Genomic DNA, 15,131 nt, shown 5'->3' on the forward strand with positions numbered 1-15,131 from the left:
CGGGCGACGAGTTTGACGAGGGCGGCAACCTCAAGCCCGACAATGACCCCATCGACACATGCCAGGGCCACGGCACGCCACGTCAGCGGCATCGTGGCGGCCCAGGCGAACGAGCTCGGATTACGGGCGCGGCGCCCGACGCGACGCTCGGCGTCTACAAGACGAGCGGGTGCGCTGGCTTCGCGACGAGCGAGCTTCTCGTGGCCGGCATCTACCCGCGCCCACGACGAGGGGGCCGATGTCGTTTCTCTGTCGGCCGGTGACGACTCTGGATTCTCGAGCGACGCTGCTGCCGACGCCGTGTCTCGTCTCGCCGCCGCCGGCGTGCCCGTCACCGTGGCCACCGGCAACTCGGGCGGTCTCGGCCTGTGGAACGCGGCGTCTCCGGCCTCGGGCAGGGAGGTCGCCGCCATCGGCTCCGTCGACAACACCAAGCTGCCGACCATCATGACGAGGGGCGAATTCACCAACGGCACCGGCTCCCACGGCTTCGGCTGGTTAGAGGGGAACCCCATCCTCCAGACCAACACGACGGTGCGTCTCTGGGCGCCCGCCGCCAACGCCAGCGACCTGACGACGTACGCCTGCACCTCTGTGCCCGCCGACTTGCCTGATCTCAATGGCGTCGCCATTCTACTCCCCTTTACCGTCAACTGCAACTCGGATAACCAGGCCGCCAACTTGGTCACCAAGGGCGGCAAGCACATCATCTACTACCCCGAGAGCGATGCCCGCGTGGCGGCCACCTATGTGTACACCAAAGGCATCGAGGGCGTCTTCGTCGTGTCCCCTGCCCAGGCTGCCGCGTGGCTCAAGGCCTTGAGGGCTGGTCAGCAGATCGACGTGACCATGACCCCCGTCGAGTCGGCGCGCATCTGGGCCGAGGACCTCAGCAACGGGCCCGGCGCCGGCCTGACGAGCGGCTTCACCAGCTGGGGTCCCTCGTGGGAGATGGTGGTGAAGCCGCAGTTCACGACGCCCGGCGGCGGCATCCTGTCGACGTGGACCTGGGGCGAGGGCGACTACGCCGTGAACCCGGGCACGTCCATGTCGGCGCCGCTCGCGGCCGCCATCTACGGTCTCGTCGGCCAGGCGCGCAAGACGCTCAACGCGCAGGCCCTGCGCAACGTGCTGTCCAGCACGGCCAAGCCGCTGCCCTGGTTCGACGGCAAGACGACGCACGACGACGTGCTCGCGCCCGTGCCCCAGCAGGGTGCCGGCCTGGTCCAGGCCTACGACGCCGCCCACGCCACGACCCTCGTCGACACCAGCAGCTTCTCCTTCAACGACACGGATAACTTTACGCCCAAGCGCACCTTCACCCTCGAGAACACGGCCGCCGAGGCCGTCACCTACACGTTCGGCCACGCCAAGGCCGCCACCGCCTACAGCTTCTCCGCCGACGACATGCTCACCATCGCCCGCTTCCCGCCGCCGACCGCCGACGCCTGGGCCTCGATCGCCTTTGAGAGCGATACCGTGACCGTCCCCGCCGGTGCCTCGGCCAAGGTCACCTTCACGCTGACGCCTCCCGCCGGACTCGACGCCGGCCGCCTCCCCGTCTACAGCGGCTACATCACCATCACGCCCTCGTCCCCAGGCGCCGCCCGTCTGACGCTGCCGTACGTCGGCCTCGCCGGCAGCCTCCACGACTTCCCCCCGTTCCACAACCAGAGGGTCGCCCACACGGGCGTCTACCTCTCCTCGACCGAGACGCACTTCCTGATCCCCGTCGCCGCGAACCGCACCTTCACCATCCCCCGCCCCGGCAGCACCTGGGCCCCCTCGGTGCTGCCCAAGATGGTCGCCATCCCCACGATCGGCACCCCAGAGCTGCACGTCGACCTCGTGCCCCTCCACAACGGCAGCGACAGCGGCAGCGACAGCGGCAACGCCACGACCAAGCCTTGGCTCGGCTACACCATAGTCGGCAGCCTGCCGCGGACGCCCCTCTACTATGCCCCGACGATCGGGTACACGCACAACTTTGACGGCCGCCTCGCCGACGGCACCGTCGCGCCCGAGGGCGCGTACAAGTTTGTCGCCAGCGCGCTGCGCATCCACGGCGACCGCGACAACAAGGATGACTGGGTCGTCGTCGAGAGCGTGCCGTTTGTGCTGAAATATCTCAGCCAAAAGTGCAAGCGCCGTCTGCTCGAGGCGGCGGCGTAGGGGAGGACCGAGGAAGAGGAGGTTGCGCTTTGTATCTCATGATAATAAACATCTAATGTTGAGTGTGAACCCTGTCTGGATGCAGCGTGATTCGTTTATGGGCTGCTCATTCTACTGCTCATCGTCTGTGCCGACACGTACTGCCCCTCTACCCTCGCATAGAACGCCTTGAGCGCCTCCTCAATGAGCGCCTTGACCCTCGCGGCGTCGAGCTTGTCCTTGCGATCAAACGTGTAGAGCCCATTCGTCTCCTGCTCAATGTCAGCGAGCTGCGTGTACACAAACGCGCAGCAGTGGCCCCCTTCGACGACGCCCCGCACGAGCCTCTCAATTCTCTTGAGCAAGTCCTCCGAATCGGCCGCCGTCGTGTACCCCCAGTCCCTGTCGTCGCCCTCCTTGCCCTTGGCCGCCGCGATGTTGACGCCGCCAAACTCGGTGCACATGACGGGCGCACCCTGCTTGTGTCGGGAGCCGGCGTCACCGGCAACGGCTGGCACAAACATGTCGCGCCCGGCCTTGGTGTCGAGGATCTTGTCCATGGTCGCGCAATTCTCAGCGAGCTGCGGCCCGTCGGCGTAGTCGTGAAAGGTCGTGAGGTCGGTCATGACGTGCTCCCAGCCGCAGTTGTCGTTGATGCTTCTCGTCGGGTCCAGCGTCTTGGTGAGGTAGTACAGCGAGCGGATGTGGTTCCGCTGCTCAATGCTGTCCTTGAGCGACGGGTATCCCCAGCTCTCGTTGACGGGCGTCCACGTCACGACGGAAGGGTGGTTGACCGCCAGCCGCACGCTCGCCGCCCACTCTTCGTCGAACCGTTCCATGTACGCAGCGCTGAACTGGTAGGCATTGGCCATCTCGCCCCAGACCAGGTAGCCCAGGCGATCGGCCCAGTAGTAGAAGACGGGGTCCTCGACCTTTTGGTGCTTGCGACACCCGTTGAGTCCCATGCGCTTCGCCAGCAGAATGTCCTCCTTGAGGCTCTCCTGCGAAGGCGGCGTCATGAGCGTCTCAGGCCAGTAGCCCTGGTCGAGACACAGCGCCTGGAAGTACGGCCGCCCGTTGAGCCGCCAGTGGCCGTCGTTCTGGGCCCACGCGATGGACCGCATGCCCGTCGTGGTGGCGACCTCGTCGAGAACGGCACCGGCAGAGTCATATAGGCGGAGAGTGAGGTCGTAGAGGGAAGGGTGCTCCGGCGACCAGAGAGCGAGGCCCTCGCGCCAGGCAGAATCATCCTCGAAAGGCGCTCCGACAAGGAAAGCGGGCGGCAGTTGCTTGCGTTTCTCCTCTGACAGACGAAGATCGAGCTCGACAGCGACGGCATTCGACTCCTTCGAAAGGGCCTTGCGCTCCGACGTCGCAACGGGCACACCGGCGAGACTGGCCTCAATCTCAACCTCGAGCGCCTGCCCGACACGACGACCGAGGACCGCCACATTGCTCCGCAGCGTCCCCGTCTCAATGTCAGTCGACCGAATCACGGTCCCCGCACTGCTATCAGCAATGCGTGCCGGCGGCACAACCTCGACCCAGACAGACTGCCAGATGCCCCCGGAAGGCGTGTAGAAGATGCTCTCCGGCTTGGGGCCCCAGTACTGCTTCCCCCGCGGCTGGGTCAGGTCATACGCCGAGTCAAAGACGCGAACCGTAAGCCGGCGAGGGCCGCCCTCGCGCAGCGCATCCGAGACATCCAGCTCAAAGGGCACATGGCCGCCGCGGTGGCCGCCGACAAGGTGGCCGTCAATCCACACGGTGGCCTCGTAGTCCACGGCGCCGAAGCGCAGCAGGACCCTCTGGCCCGCGGCGCGGTCTGCGGCCGTGCGCGGGTCGGCGACGGCGCGCTCGTACCACAGCACCTCGTGGACGCCGCGGTCGTTGATGCCCGACGCCGGCGTCTGGAAGGCAAAGGGCACGGTGATGGTGCGCTTGTCGTGCGTCTGGGCGTCGGCGCGGGCGAAGACGTTGTTGGCCAGCAGGTCCTGGGTGCCGGCGGCGATGCGCTGGGTGATGGAGTCGCCCTCGGCTGCCGTCGCCGATTTGGTCTGGGCCGCGGCGGCCGGGGCACTCAGCGCGACGGAGGCCGGCAGGCCGGTCTTGTGCCATGTCTGGGTGAGACCGACGTCGTCGTCGTCAAAGAGAAAAGACCACGGTCCGTTGAGGGACTGCCACCGGAGGTTGGGGCGGTGGTGATCGGGGCGGGGGTAAGGGGTTGCGTCTGCCATCGTGTACTGGCGGGCGGGGTGTTTTGTCTTCGGAGGGGATGAGGTGAGATGCGTGGGTCGACAGGAGTTGATGTCGCACGGGAGATGCAGATGTCGCACGGAAGACGCAGATGAAATATAAGGAGAGTCTCGATAGCTAGATGACTTGAAAGATGAGCTCGTCTTCGTTGTGCTTTTGTTCAGAGGTGGTGGAGTGCCGTGATCACGTGGAGAAGTGAGGGGCAACGCAATGGGAAACAGGGCAGTCGCGACCGCCATTGAGGGGTTGTCGATCCTTCCTCAGCGAAACTCCAGCGACGTTCCATCGGAATCCATTGCTGAGATCCAGTCTTGCCAGTAAAGACACAGCAGACAGTAAAGACACGGTAAAAGATCCAGTAAAGACCCGGTAAAGACCCAGTCAAAATGATGGGGCGGCTTGGCCATGTTCCCATGCGATCTGTCTCCTGTCTCCAGCGTTCGTAGGATGTCAAGGGGGAACCAAAAAAAGCCATATTCCTTAGAGGTGACCTTACTTTGAACCGTTCTATTATATTGAATATCAGCTTAAAACTTGTAAAAACAGATTTGCCCTTAATAGTGGTCGTTGATTATGTAGTAGGTGGGATTTTAGAGCATTTGATCAAGATACGAGTTATTGAGAGGGTTCCGAAGTTAGGAGTCTTTCTGGATGATACCTGTGTTTGGCTGATTTGGAGTGCGGCTTAATCTGTTCCCCCCTTGGATGTACAATCAGTCAACGATTGGGACAACCCTGACAGCGCATATTTGGCATCTTATCATCAACATCATCTCTCATTCACCATGCCTATACTACACCAGCCACAACACACATGCAACGCCAACGACAACGCCTATGCTACACCAGATGCTGCTGCTTCTCTAACACCCTCCGTCTCGGGCCACCTCACAGATCGTGACCGCAGCCAAGATGCCTCTCGCCAAGCGCCTCGAGCTCGGCAATGTCAATGACCTCGGGCCCGACATGGCGCGCGCGGAGGTCGTTGAGCATGGTGGCGTTGACGGTCTGCTTGGGGATAATGGCGGTGCCGTTCACCGCCAGGATCGACAGCATGTGGGCGGCGGCCTTGGCGTTGACGGTAATGGTCTCGCGGTCGGGGTTGTCAATCGTGTCGCAGGCCTGGTGGTAGCACGGGTCCTGGGCGACGCCGGTGCCCGTGTTGAGGAAGCCAAAGGGCTTGCCTAGGACCTGCCAGAACGAGGCGTAGTCGCTGCCGTTGGTGAGCACGGCCGGCGTCACGACGTGGCCCTGGCTCTCGAACCAGTCGACGTAAATCGCCTCAATCGTCTCCGACCCGCGCGGCGCCACCGACCCGTGCGTGCTGCCGTCGTTGTCGCTGACGCCAAAGTAGCCCTTGGACACCATGTCAAAGTTGAGGTAGGCCAGGATGTCGTCGACCTCGGCCGCCTCGAGGCTCTGCGTGTAGAACCGCGAGCCCAGCAGGCCGTTCTCCTCGGCGCCCCACCACGCGAACCGCACCTTGTTCTTGAACCGGTACTTCTGCAGCGCCTTGAACACCTCGAGGATCAGGCTCGAGCCCGACGCGTCGTCGTTGATGCCGGGCCCCGCCTGCACCGAGTCGAGGTGGGCGCCGAGCACAATGACGTTGTGCGGGTCGCCCTCCTCCGTCTCGACAAAGACGTTCTGCGTGATGCGCTCCTCGACGAGCTGGTCGTGCTGGAAGAAGCCGACGACCTTCTCGCCAGCCTGGATGCGCGCCGCGAGCGCCTCGCCGTCGGCCTTGCGGATGAAGCCCGTCGACACGTACGCGCTCATGTTGACCTCGCCGAGCGAGCCGGCCGTCGGCAGCGTCTCAATGTCGTGGTAGATGATGACGCCCGCCGCACCGGCCGCCGCAGCAGGGCGCACGCGGCCGGCGAGGGTGCCGCCCGTGGGGCAGCGGAAGCGCTGCGTCAGGACAATCTTGCCCTTGACGTCGAGGCCCTCGTAGTTCTTGGCATCGCAGCCGGCGGCGCCGGCGGGGCCGAGGACAATCTCGGACGTGATGCCCTCCTTCGGGGTCGAGGGAGAGTACGAGATGCCGTAGATGTAGTAGTCCTTGTCGTCCACAGAAAAGGAAATGGAGTTGACAATGCCGAACCAGGCGGGGAAATCTTGCTTCCAGGCCTTGGTCGCCGTCACGTTGGAGATGTGCGACCAGATGTAGTCGACCGAAGCAGCATAGCCGGGAAGACCAAACGCACGGTTGCCGCCGCCGACCTTGAAGGCAATGTCGTTGAGGGCGACGAGGTGAGACCAGAGGCTGCAGAATGTCAACACGATACCAACATGGTGGCGCAATGAGGGCCGGACGAGGGCGCACTCACTTTTCCGTCTTGATCTCGGCCTGGAACGCCTCGGACTCAATCTTGGGCTTGCACTGCGCGGCAGCAGTGACAGAAGCCAGCGACAGCAGGGCTGCCGCGGTCTGGGAGAACTTCATGGCTGCGGACGAGGGACCGAAGTGTGTGTGAGAAGCCGTCGGCGAGACGGATCGACAGGAATGTCAGCGTTAGCTAGACCTGACCCAGAGGCGTGGCAACGGGCTGCGGCCTGGGGGAGAGCCATGTTATTTATCCACGATTCCTCTCGCGCGCGCGCGCACTCTTTCTCTCTTCCCTCCACAAAGCAAGGTTGCACTGGATTCGGATCCCCTCGGTGAATGAAATGTTTTGTCGCCTCCCCTGGTGGCGTTCCACCGCGGCGGCGTGCGGATCGGCAGGGCTTGTCATGGCAGTTGCTACATCGGGAAGGTCGACGTTCGTGAGGGGTCGTCGGCGGGCCACAGCCAAGGGCTGGGGGGGTTCGAATGGTCCGGATGAAGGCTGGGACGTGAATTTTCTCTGAGTGTCGACGACCCTGTCCTTGGGGACGGCTAGTATCGCGTCTGCCAATCCATCGTAGGGACATTTCATGCCCATGGCATTCCCCAGCGGCCACAGGTTCCTCGAATGCAGCGAGGCGCACGGTCGTGATGACGCCGATAAGATCAGTACGGGATATCGCTTCTGGACAGGATGGGCGGGAAGAAAAGAAGCTTACTCGAAGCCACCTCAACCTTGATTCTCCAGGGATTGCCCCCGCCCTGTCCCTCCGAGTGCGAGCTAATCATCCTACCCCATCCGCCCACTGGATGACGCGACGGACCCCCCCCGGCCAGCGACCAGCGACCAGGGCCCGGAGACCCAGCATCAGATAGGCAGGTGAAAAGGTCTTTGGGTCTTGCCAGCCATTGGTGTTGAATGGTTCTCGACGGCCGCCAGCCCTGGGGCCCAGAGTCGAAGGCCAAGAGAGGCGTGCCGAACAGCTTGGCGGGTGAAAGAGCGCCGTGTCTGAGATACGTAGCAAGGTAGGTACTCAAGTCAGCCGTGAGGCCACGGATGGTGCATTCACAGCAAAAGTTACAGCGGGCAAGTGGCACACGACGACTCGTTGCCCAGGCGCAACGCCAGGCAGGAGCCATCCCCGCTGTGGCGCCGCCTCACCCGACGCCTTCTCTCACTCTGCCACATTGCAGCCACCCACTTGGGCTGTACCATAGGTAGGCAAGGCATAAGGCACCTAGGTACTTGAAGCCCCAGCGGTCAATGTAGTTCATCAAGCGGCTTGACACCACAATGCCCACTGGAAACCCCTCGAAGAGAAGCAGCTCGCACAGAAACCGGATGGGTATTTTTGCACCTATTCTAATCATGCCATGTTCCACGCTCCACGTGCCCCTCTAGCCCCCATCCGCCCTGGATGCTGCCCACATGCTTGGCCCCTTTCTTCCGCTTCCCTCCTCATACGCATTAGTACACCCAAGCATCCGCCTGCCCCTGTAACTCTGGTCTCACGCACAGAAGCCAGAGGCCAACAGACCTGGAATTATTTGAAAAAGCAACAGAAAAAAATGATAAAACAGACGAAAAGGCATGAAAAGTAAACAACGCCGTACGCCCTTGTATGCCCCTCCGTATTCCGCGTCCCTATGCCCCCCGTGTCCCATACGTTTGATCATGTAACCTCGACCCATCAGCCTCTGACGCTTTCACTTCCTCCGCCTCGCTTCTCCCTCCTACCCTCCCCCTCCATGCATAACATGGCGAACAGCAAACGCGTGCCCACCCGCTTGCCATGCGAACCGAATCAAAGTCGTGGCAAAATGAACTGGAAAAAATGCGATAGTCCAGAACCCTCAGAAGAACTTGCTCATGGCTCTGCTGAGGCTGATAAAGTCCACCGGCTTGGTGACGTAGTCGCTGAACCCGGCCGCCACGCACTTGTCCTGCACGTCCGACATGACGTTGGCCGACAGGGCAATGATGGGCATGCGAGCCAGCCGATTGTTGACTTCCCACTCTCGAATCTCGCGGCACGCTTGGTAGCCGTCTTTGCGCGGCATGTGGAGATCGCACTGTCATGATTGTCAGTAGAGAGAGAGAGAGAGAGAGAGAGAGAGAGAGATAGAGGGAGAGGGAGAAGGAGAACAAGGAAACAGGGCAGAGAAACGAACCAGAATGAGAGAGTAGTACTCGTGGCCCCGCGCCAGCACCATATCCGTGCACTCGACGCCGTCCGCCGCCACCTCGACCTCGACGCCGACCTTTTTAAGGTACTTCTGCAGCACCTTCTGGTTGACAGAGTTGTCCTCGACGAGAAGCACCTTGTACCCCTTATTGCCCATGCGCTTCCCGATCTCCTCGTAGCTGGCCTTTTGGCTCTCCACCATGCGCTGCGCCGTCGACCGGTTGCGGTCGATGCTCGAGTCGAGCACCTTCTCGGGGTCAAAGATGACGGCAAAACGGGACGGCTTGACCGGCTTGTTGATGAATGTCACGCGTTCCTCCGACAGCAGCGCCTCCTGCTTCGACTCGGCCACCAGTTTCATCACCGCCTGCCGCTGACCCGTGTCCGAGAGAACGAGGACCGTTGTCTTGTCCGTCACCACATTGCGCTCAATCTTGGTCATCGTCGCGACAAGTTCCTCGGGCGAGGGCAGGTTGAGGACAATGTGCGTAAAGTGAACAGGGTCGTCGCCGCCGATGAGCTTGTCTGCCTCCACCATGGACTTGAGCGCAGTAATCTGACGCGGCACCTCTTTGGGCAGCGTCTGCTCAATGTGCTGGGTTGTAGCCTCACGACTGTGCGTCTGGGGGCAAATGATGAGGATGGAGTACATTGGTGGTCGGAACTCTTCCGCTGCGCCCAGCATCTTGTTCGAGTCGTTGGTTGGCGTGGCATCACTGGACGTGTCGCTTGGCGGTATCTCCAATTTCATCTGCGACAAGTCTTGTCCACTCGCGCGAGCGGCCTCACTAAAGTGGACGAGGCCCACGTTGATCGACGACACGGACGACCGCCCGGTGTCTTGCGAACGCCCAGAGTGGGTGGACGGCACAGAGCTGCCGCTAGAAGCTGTCGAGGTTGTGCCCTCGTCAGTCGAGGGGCTGGTTCGCGCCATGGCTTCGTCCCTGAGGCGTCTGCTTGCTGGTTGCTTCGGTTCGGATGACGACACCCTTGGCTTCGGCTGTGATGCCATGATGTCCGGACTCACAGGGACGTCGGGATGATCGTTTTCGGTCGGCAAGGTGAAACGGGCTGTAAAAGTAAAGGTTGAGCCTTTGCCAGGAACTGCCGTGCCCTCCATGACACCTCCGTGAAGTTCGACCAACTGCCTGGAAATGACGAGACCCAGACCGCTACCGCCGTGCTGCCTGGTGCTGCTTCCGTCGATCTGGCTGAATGGTTTGAAAATAAGCTCCGCCTCCTCTTCTGTGAAGCCGCGGCCCGTGTCGATGATGGCAAATTCGAGCATGATTTCGTTGGGCATGAGCATGGCCGTCTCCGAGGTGTACACTCTGCAGCGACTAAAGACTTCACCTTCCGAGGTAAATTTAATGGCATTACCGATGACGTTGAGCAACACCTGTCGTATCCTGACCTTGTCTCCTTTAATCCACGTCGGGACGTTTTGTTCGACGACGTAGTTGAGCTCGAGCCGTTTCGCAATGGCCATGGTCGAGACAAGCTCATTGACGTCCTCGATCAGGGCTCTCGTGTGGAACCACTCATACTTGAGCTTCATCATGCCAGCATCGACCTTGGACAGGTCGAGAATGTCGTTGATAATCATGAGAAGGCTGTTGGCGCTCGTTTGGATCGTGTTCGTATAGTCCCGCTGTTCCTCGTTCAGCACGCTATCCTGGAGGAAGCTGACCATGCCAGAGATTCCGATGAGAGGGGTGCGAATCTCGTGCGACATGTTGCTGAGGAACCGGCTCTTCGATTCCATAGCCTCTTTGAGCTTGGCCTCGAGTAGCTTGTGGTCGTTGATGTCTGTGGCTGAACCGAAGAAGGAGCTTGCGCCGCTTCCAAAGTCAATGTTGTCGATTTCGACACACCGGATAAGATGCCATCGATAGGCGCCCTTCTTGGAACGAAGCCGGACCTCGGTCGTGTATGAGAGTCTGCCGTTGCTGTCTGTGGAGACCTTGATGATACCCTTTCTCGCGAGCTCTGTTAGGTCAGCTGTGGGCAACTCATATACGGAGCTGCTGCTTGAGCTGTTGTTGCGAGAGAGTGCCTGATGGACACCTCGAATATTCGAATCGGTCGCTGGTGTTGTCTGCGTCCGGTGAGGGCTGTCGAGTGGCGGCTCGCCCCACGACGTTTTGCTGAAGTGACCCTTGTGTGGCATCGGAGTTGGTGGCCGGTCTGTCGGAATCTGGCACTTGGCTAGATCTTCTGGATGCACAAAATCCATGAATCCCAACCCCAAACAGTCAGTAAAACTCTGACCGGTGTAGGACAGCCACTGGTCATTGGCGAACGTGATGCCTTCGTCCTCGGTAGCGGTAAAAATAATCTGCGGAATGAGGTTCGCCAGCAAGCGATGTTTGGCTTCCGACGTCTCGATCTCTTCTTGTCGCGCAGCCTTGAGTTCGGCAATGTGCTGGTCATGAATGTCCATATACGAACCCAGGAATTGCATGAGCACGCCTCGCTTGTCCCTCGAGGCGACAGCTCGGGCGTAGAACCAGCGGTAGGCGCCATCGAATCGCTTGATTCGAACTGTTCTCGAGAACTGCTCCCCCGTGCGCAGAGAATGACCCCACGCCTTCAGGTAATCATCACGATCTTCTGGGTGAATGCTACCCCAGGGATCAGCTGCTAGATCCGCAACGGTTTGGCCGCGATACGTCAGATAACGACTGTTGACCCAGACCACCTCACCAGACTGAGGCAGAGAGACGAAGACGTGGGCGGGAAGGGCGTCAAGCATGAGGCCCTTGAGCCGGTCGGAAGGCGGCGGCATATCCACTGGACCAGACGAGATGGAAGCGCCGCGAGAGGGGGGATTGTAAGCAGTGGGCTTGCTGACAACACTGGAGCTTGGGGGTAGCGACTGGAAGCTGGTCGCGAAATCGGCTCCATAGGAATGCAACAGCGTGTGGCGAGACTGGTTTGCCTCTGGCGTTTTCATTGCACGCGCTTCAGGTACCCCTGCAGACTCTTCATCGGCCACCGACCCTTTCCTCGACGTTTGTCCCTCGCCTGCAGCCTCCCTCGCGTGGGCTTCGGGTCGCGGCGTGCCATCCTGGGGAGCAGTTCTGCCGGAAGGCTGCCGGACCAGACGTTTCTCCAACGGTGGTGAATCTTTGGAGCCGCTCCGAGACCTCGGCATGCTGCTCTTGGACGTAGACTCGGCCCTGGAGAGGTTGGACTTTGTTCGCGTGCTAAAGTAGCTGTCGCCAGCCATCTGTGCCGGGCTCGAGCCTGTCCTGGCATCCATGACCATACCCAGGGAGCTCTGATCCCAGTTGGGCGTGCCGCTGGGCGATCCGGTCGCACTCTTGGACAGGCCAGAGTAATCGCTGGGGCTAGTCAGGCTGTCTGCAAGAGAGTTGGGCATGGCAATGTCCTCGGAAGACATGAAATTGAAGCTGGCCATGTTCGAGGGGTTCATCAGTGGTCGTCCATCACTGTGAATGGCGCCAAAGCCAGCCGTCGCAGGCCGTCGCCGTTGCATGCCGGCGAGCTCAGTCTCTAGGTTGGTGTAGTGACGAGCGAGTGAGAATGACGTCGCCATGTGGGGCGCGAGATGTTCCAAGGAGTGTCGAAGGTTGGAAGGGTACGGCAAGACTGGCGTCAGAATCGAAAGAATGGCAATGGGTGTCGATTTGGATTTCCGGCGTGAGCCGTCAGGCGTAGGCGGCTGGCCCTCAACCTTGCCGATGCCATGTGCGCGGGTGTGTGACTTGTGCTCCAAAGCAGCGTTGTCAAGCTTGAACGGGCGGTGAGGTTCGGAGAGGAGCAGATGCGTCAAGGGGATGTGCAGCACGGTCCACGAATTCTCAACGCCGATAGCCTCCGGTGGCGGCATGGCAGTGTAGTCTTCTGGTACCGAGGTTGGGTTGAAGGAGTCCTCGTCCACCATGGCGTCGGCGAAAAAGGGGTTTTCCTTCGTGTCGGATCGAATGGCAGGCGAAGGGGCAGGCGACTGTGACCACGGCGACGGTGGTGCCTGCTCATACTCTTCGTACTGCGGCGTCGGGGGTTTCGGGCTCTCTTGGTCAAGACGCGAGATCTTGCTTGACGGCGGGGCCTTCTCAGCACCGAGGTGTGCGACACCACCCAGGAGCATCGACAGCTTGGTGGTGCTGGATTCGCCCAGAGGTCTTTTCGGCCGTTTCTTCTTCGCCGCGGCTTCTGGTGCCTTGGCGGGCCCAGGGCTAGGATCACCCGGCTTAGTAGCGGCAGGGGGTTCTGACGGCAGGTTTTGCAGGTAAGGATAGCTGCGTGTCAGGGCAATGACCTTGCCTCGTTCGAGCACCCTCGTGATGCCACTGTGGTCGATGAGTGGGTCGGCTTCGAAATCCAGAGCCTGCAGCATAGGAAGCACCCTGCCCTTCCCGTCCTTTGGATACCCGGCGGGCTCTTCCCAGCCAGGCGCCTGTTCGTCCTCGGCGTTGTGCTCCGCCAGAGAGGCTTGGTTCAGCGTCGGGTTATTGCTGCCGTGCTGGAAATCGTCAGGTGTGCGGCCGGGCGGGAAATAGCTCTGGCTCCGGAACAAGTGGGAGGGTCGACGGCTCGGCGGCTGTTGAGCGGCACCCGCCGCCGCCGCCGCCGCAGGGTCTCGGATGTTCTCGTACGAGGTGAAGGAATGGCGGCTGTGTAATCCGGGCCGTGCTGGGGACTGTGGTCGCAAAGAGTCGTTGGAGGCTGGTGTGGCTTGCGAGAGCTCGTCAGCACTGCTGGGCACAAGGCTACTACCGCGGGCCATGTAGCCAAGACTCAGTTCATCCTCTTCATGCTCGTTGTATGTTGCTTTCTGACCCCACGGGACATTCTCGATATCTGTGCTGTCAGCTGGCACGGCGAGGGTCACTCTCTCGGCCTTGTACACGTCGCGCAGGATCTGGACAACGGTGCCCCACCAGGCTTCCAAGCCGGGCTCGGCGCCCAGCATCAGAGAGAGGTCGTAGAGGTGTGGCGTGGGGTAATCGCCGTAGTCCTGCTGCTGCGTGGCGCCCGAGGGGTGGAAGGTCATGGTGGACGCCGGCGTCGACGAGTTGGACAGGACCTTGTCGTGGGCAAAGTGGTCAAAGGACATGGTCTGGGACATGAAGTTGAGAGTCGAAGGCGAGAGGTTGGCAAAAGGACGGTGCATGAAGCCCGGGCCCATGCCTGGCGTCGTCATCCGGGGGAAGGGGTACGACGGCGTAGCGGCGACGTAGCCCGGGGTCATGCCGCCGCGGATGGTGTTGCCGGATTCCGTAGACGCGACAGAGGCCCGTCCGGAGCTCAAGGCATGGGGCGAACTCAAGATGGACGCAACGCTGGCAACATGTTCGGCAGCGGCGGCGGCGGCAGCGGCAGCAGCAGCAGCCTCCTCCTCCTGGATCGGCGAAACGCGACTCTTGCTGGCGTGGTCGGTGGCGGGACCTCTGTTGGCGAGCTCACGTCGCTCGAGATCGCGGGCGAGCTGTTCTCGGTATTGGTTGAGCTGCTGCTGCGAGTCGACGTGGGGCAAAGCGACGTCGTCAGTGTTCGTGGGCGGGTGCTGGTTCGGCGGGCCGGCTTTGGTGTTTTTGCGAGTGGCGAGGTCATCGGCAAAGCTCACAGTACGCGGGCTTGGGCTCGGGTGGCCGCGGCCAGGAGGGTATTGCGAGTTTGGGGCGGGCATGGCTGGTCGCGCTTTGGCAGCAGCTGGCGACTCGGCGCCTATTCCATGACGAGGACTCGGCGGAGGCGCGTTGCGCTCGGCGGCGTTGGCGGCAGCCGCGGGGGTCGTTGTGGTATCGGAAGAAGAGGATCGTCGGGGAAGGCTAATTCGTCGCGCAAAGGACGAGCCTTTCTTGTCTCCCGGGGAGTTGAGGCTGGGCATTCCTCATAGAGAGAACGACGCTACACGAGCGTGCAGAAAGTCTTGTCGTCCAAAGCGCAGTGGCGTGTCGTAGCGCCGAAGGGGGAAAACAGACGGAAGGCGAGACGAGAGAGGTCGGTATCGAAGCGGTGACGAGAGACGATACAAAGCCGGCTTTCTCGTAGTATCGTCGCTGGGCGTGTATCGCTCTCACACTGGTGGACAATGGAAGCAATCAAGTCAATATTTCGAGGCTCGCGAAGAGGGCTGAGTGGTGAGCAGGCCAAAGGGGGAAAAAAACAGAGGCTGCAGGTGCAGTGAGGCGTGGCGGAGGAGGAGGAGTGGGAAGAATGCGATCGAGGTTGGTGGTGGT

At 61.3% G+C, this 15,131-nt stretch overlaps 4 protein-coding genes across 4 annotated transcripts; 1 reads left to right on the forward strand and 3 right to left on the reverse strand.

The window, feature by feature from the left end:
* Window positions 1-42: 42 nt before the first annotated feature.
* VDAG_03905 (serin endopeptidase) lies at window positions 43-2,172 on the forward strand (the record flags this gene model as incomplete). The annotated part of the gene is made up of 1 exon (XM_009653989.1): window positions 43-2,172. One exon carries the CDS (start codon window positions 43-45, stop codon window positions 2,170-2,172), a length of 2,130 nt encoding a protein of 709 aa, XP_009652284.1.
* A 95-nt stretch (window positions 2,173-2,267) lies between these two features.
* Window positions 2,268-4,388, reverse strand: VDAG_03906 (beta-galactosidase; the record flags this gene model as incomplete). Its single annotated transcript, XM_009653990.1, has 1 exon — window positions 2,268-4,388. One exon carries the CDS (start codon window positions 4,386-4,388, stop codon window positions 2,268-2,270), a length of 2,121 nt encoding a protein of 706 aa, XP_009652285.1.
* Window positions 4,389-5,295: 907 nt separating this feature from the next.
* On the reverse strand, window positions 5,296-6,853 carry VDAG_03907 (aminopeptidase Y; the record flags this gene model as incomplete). Its single annotated transcript, XM_009653991.1, has 2 exons — window positions 5,296-6,673; window positions 6,738-6,853. 2 exons carry the CDS (start codon window positions 6,851-6,853, stop codon window positions 5,296-5,298), a joined length of 1,494 nt encoding a protein of 497 aa, XP_009652286.1.
* Window positions 6,854-8,587: 1,734 nt separating this feature from the next.
* On the reverse strand, window positions 8,588-15,131 carry VDAG_03908 (peroxide stress-activated histidine kinase mak1; the record flags this gene model as incomplete). Its single annotated transcript, XM_009653992.1, has 2 exons — window positions 8,906-15,131; window positions 8,588-8,806 (listed from the first exon to the last, which is right to left on the reverse strand). Exons 1-2 carry the CDS (start codon window positions 14,777-14,779, stop codon window positions 8,588-8,590), a joined length of 6,093 nt encoding a protein of 2,030 aa, XP_009652287.1. The 5' UTR covers window positions 14,780-15,131.

Source organism: Verticillium dahliae, genomic scaffold (assembly GCF_000150675.1).
Source record: "Verticillium dahliae VdLs.17 supercont1.6 genomic scaffold, whole genome shotgun sequence".
NCBI lineage: Eukaryota > Fungi > Ascomycota > Sordariomycetes > Glomerellales > Plectosphaerellaceae > Verticillium > Verticillium dahliae.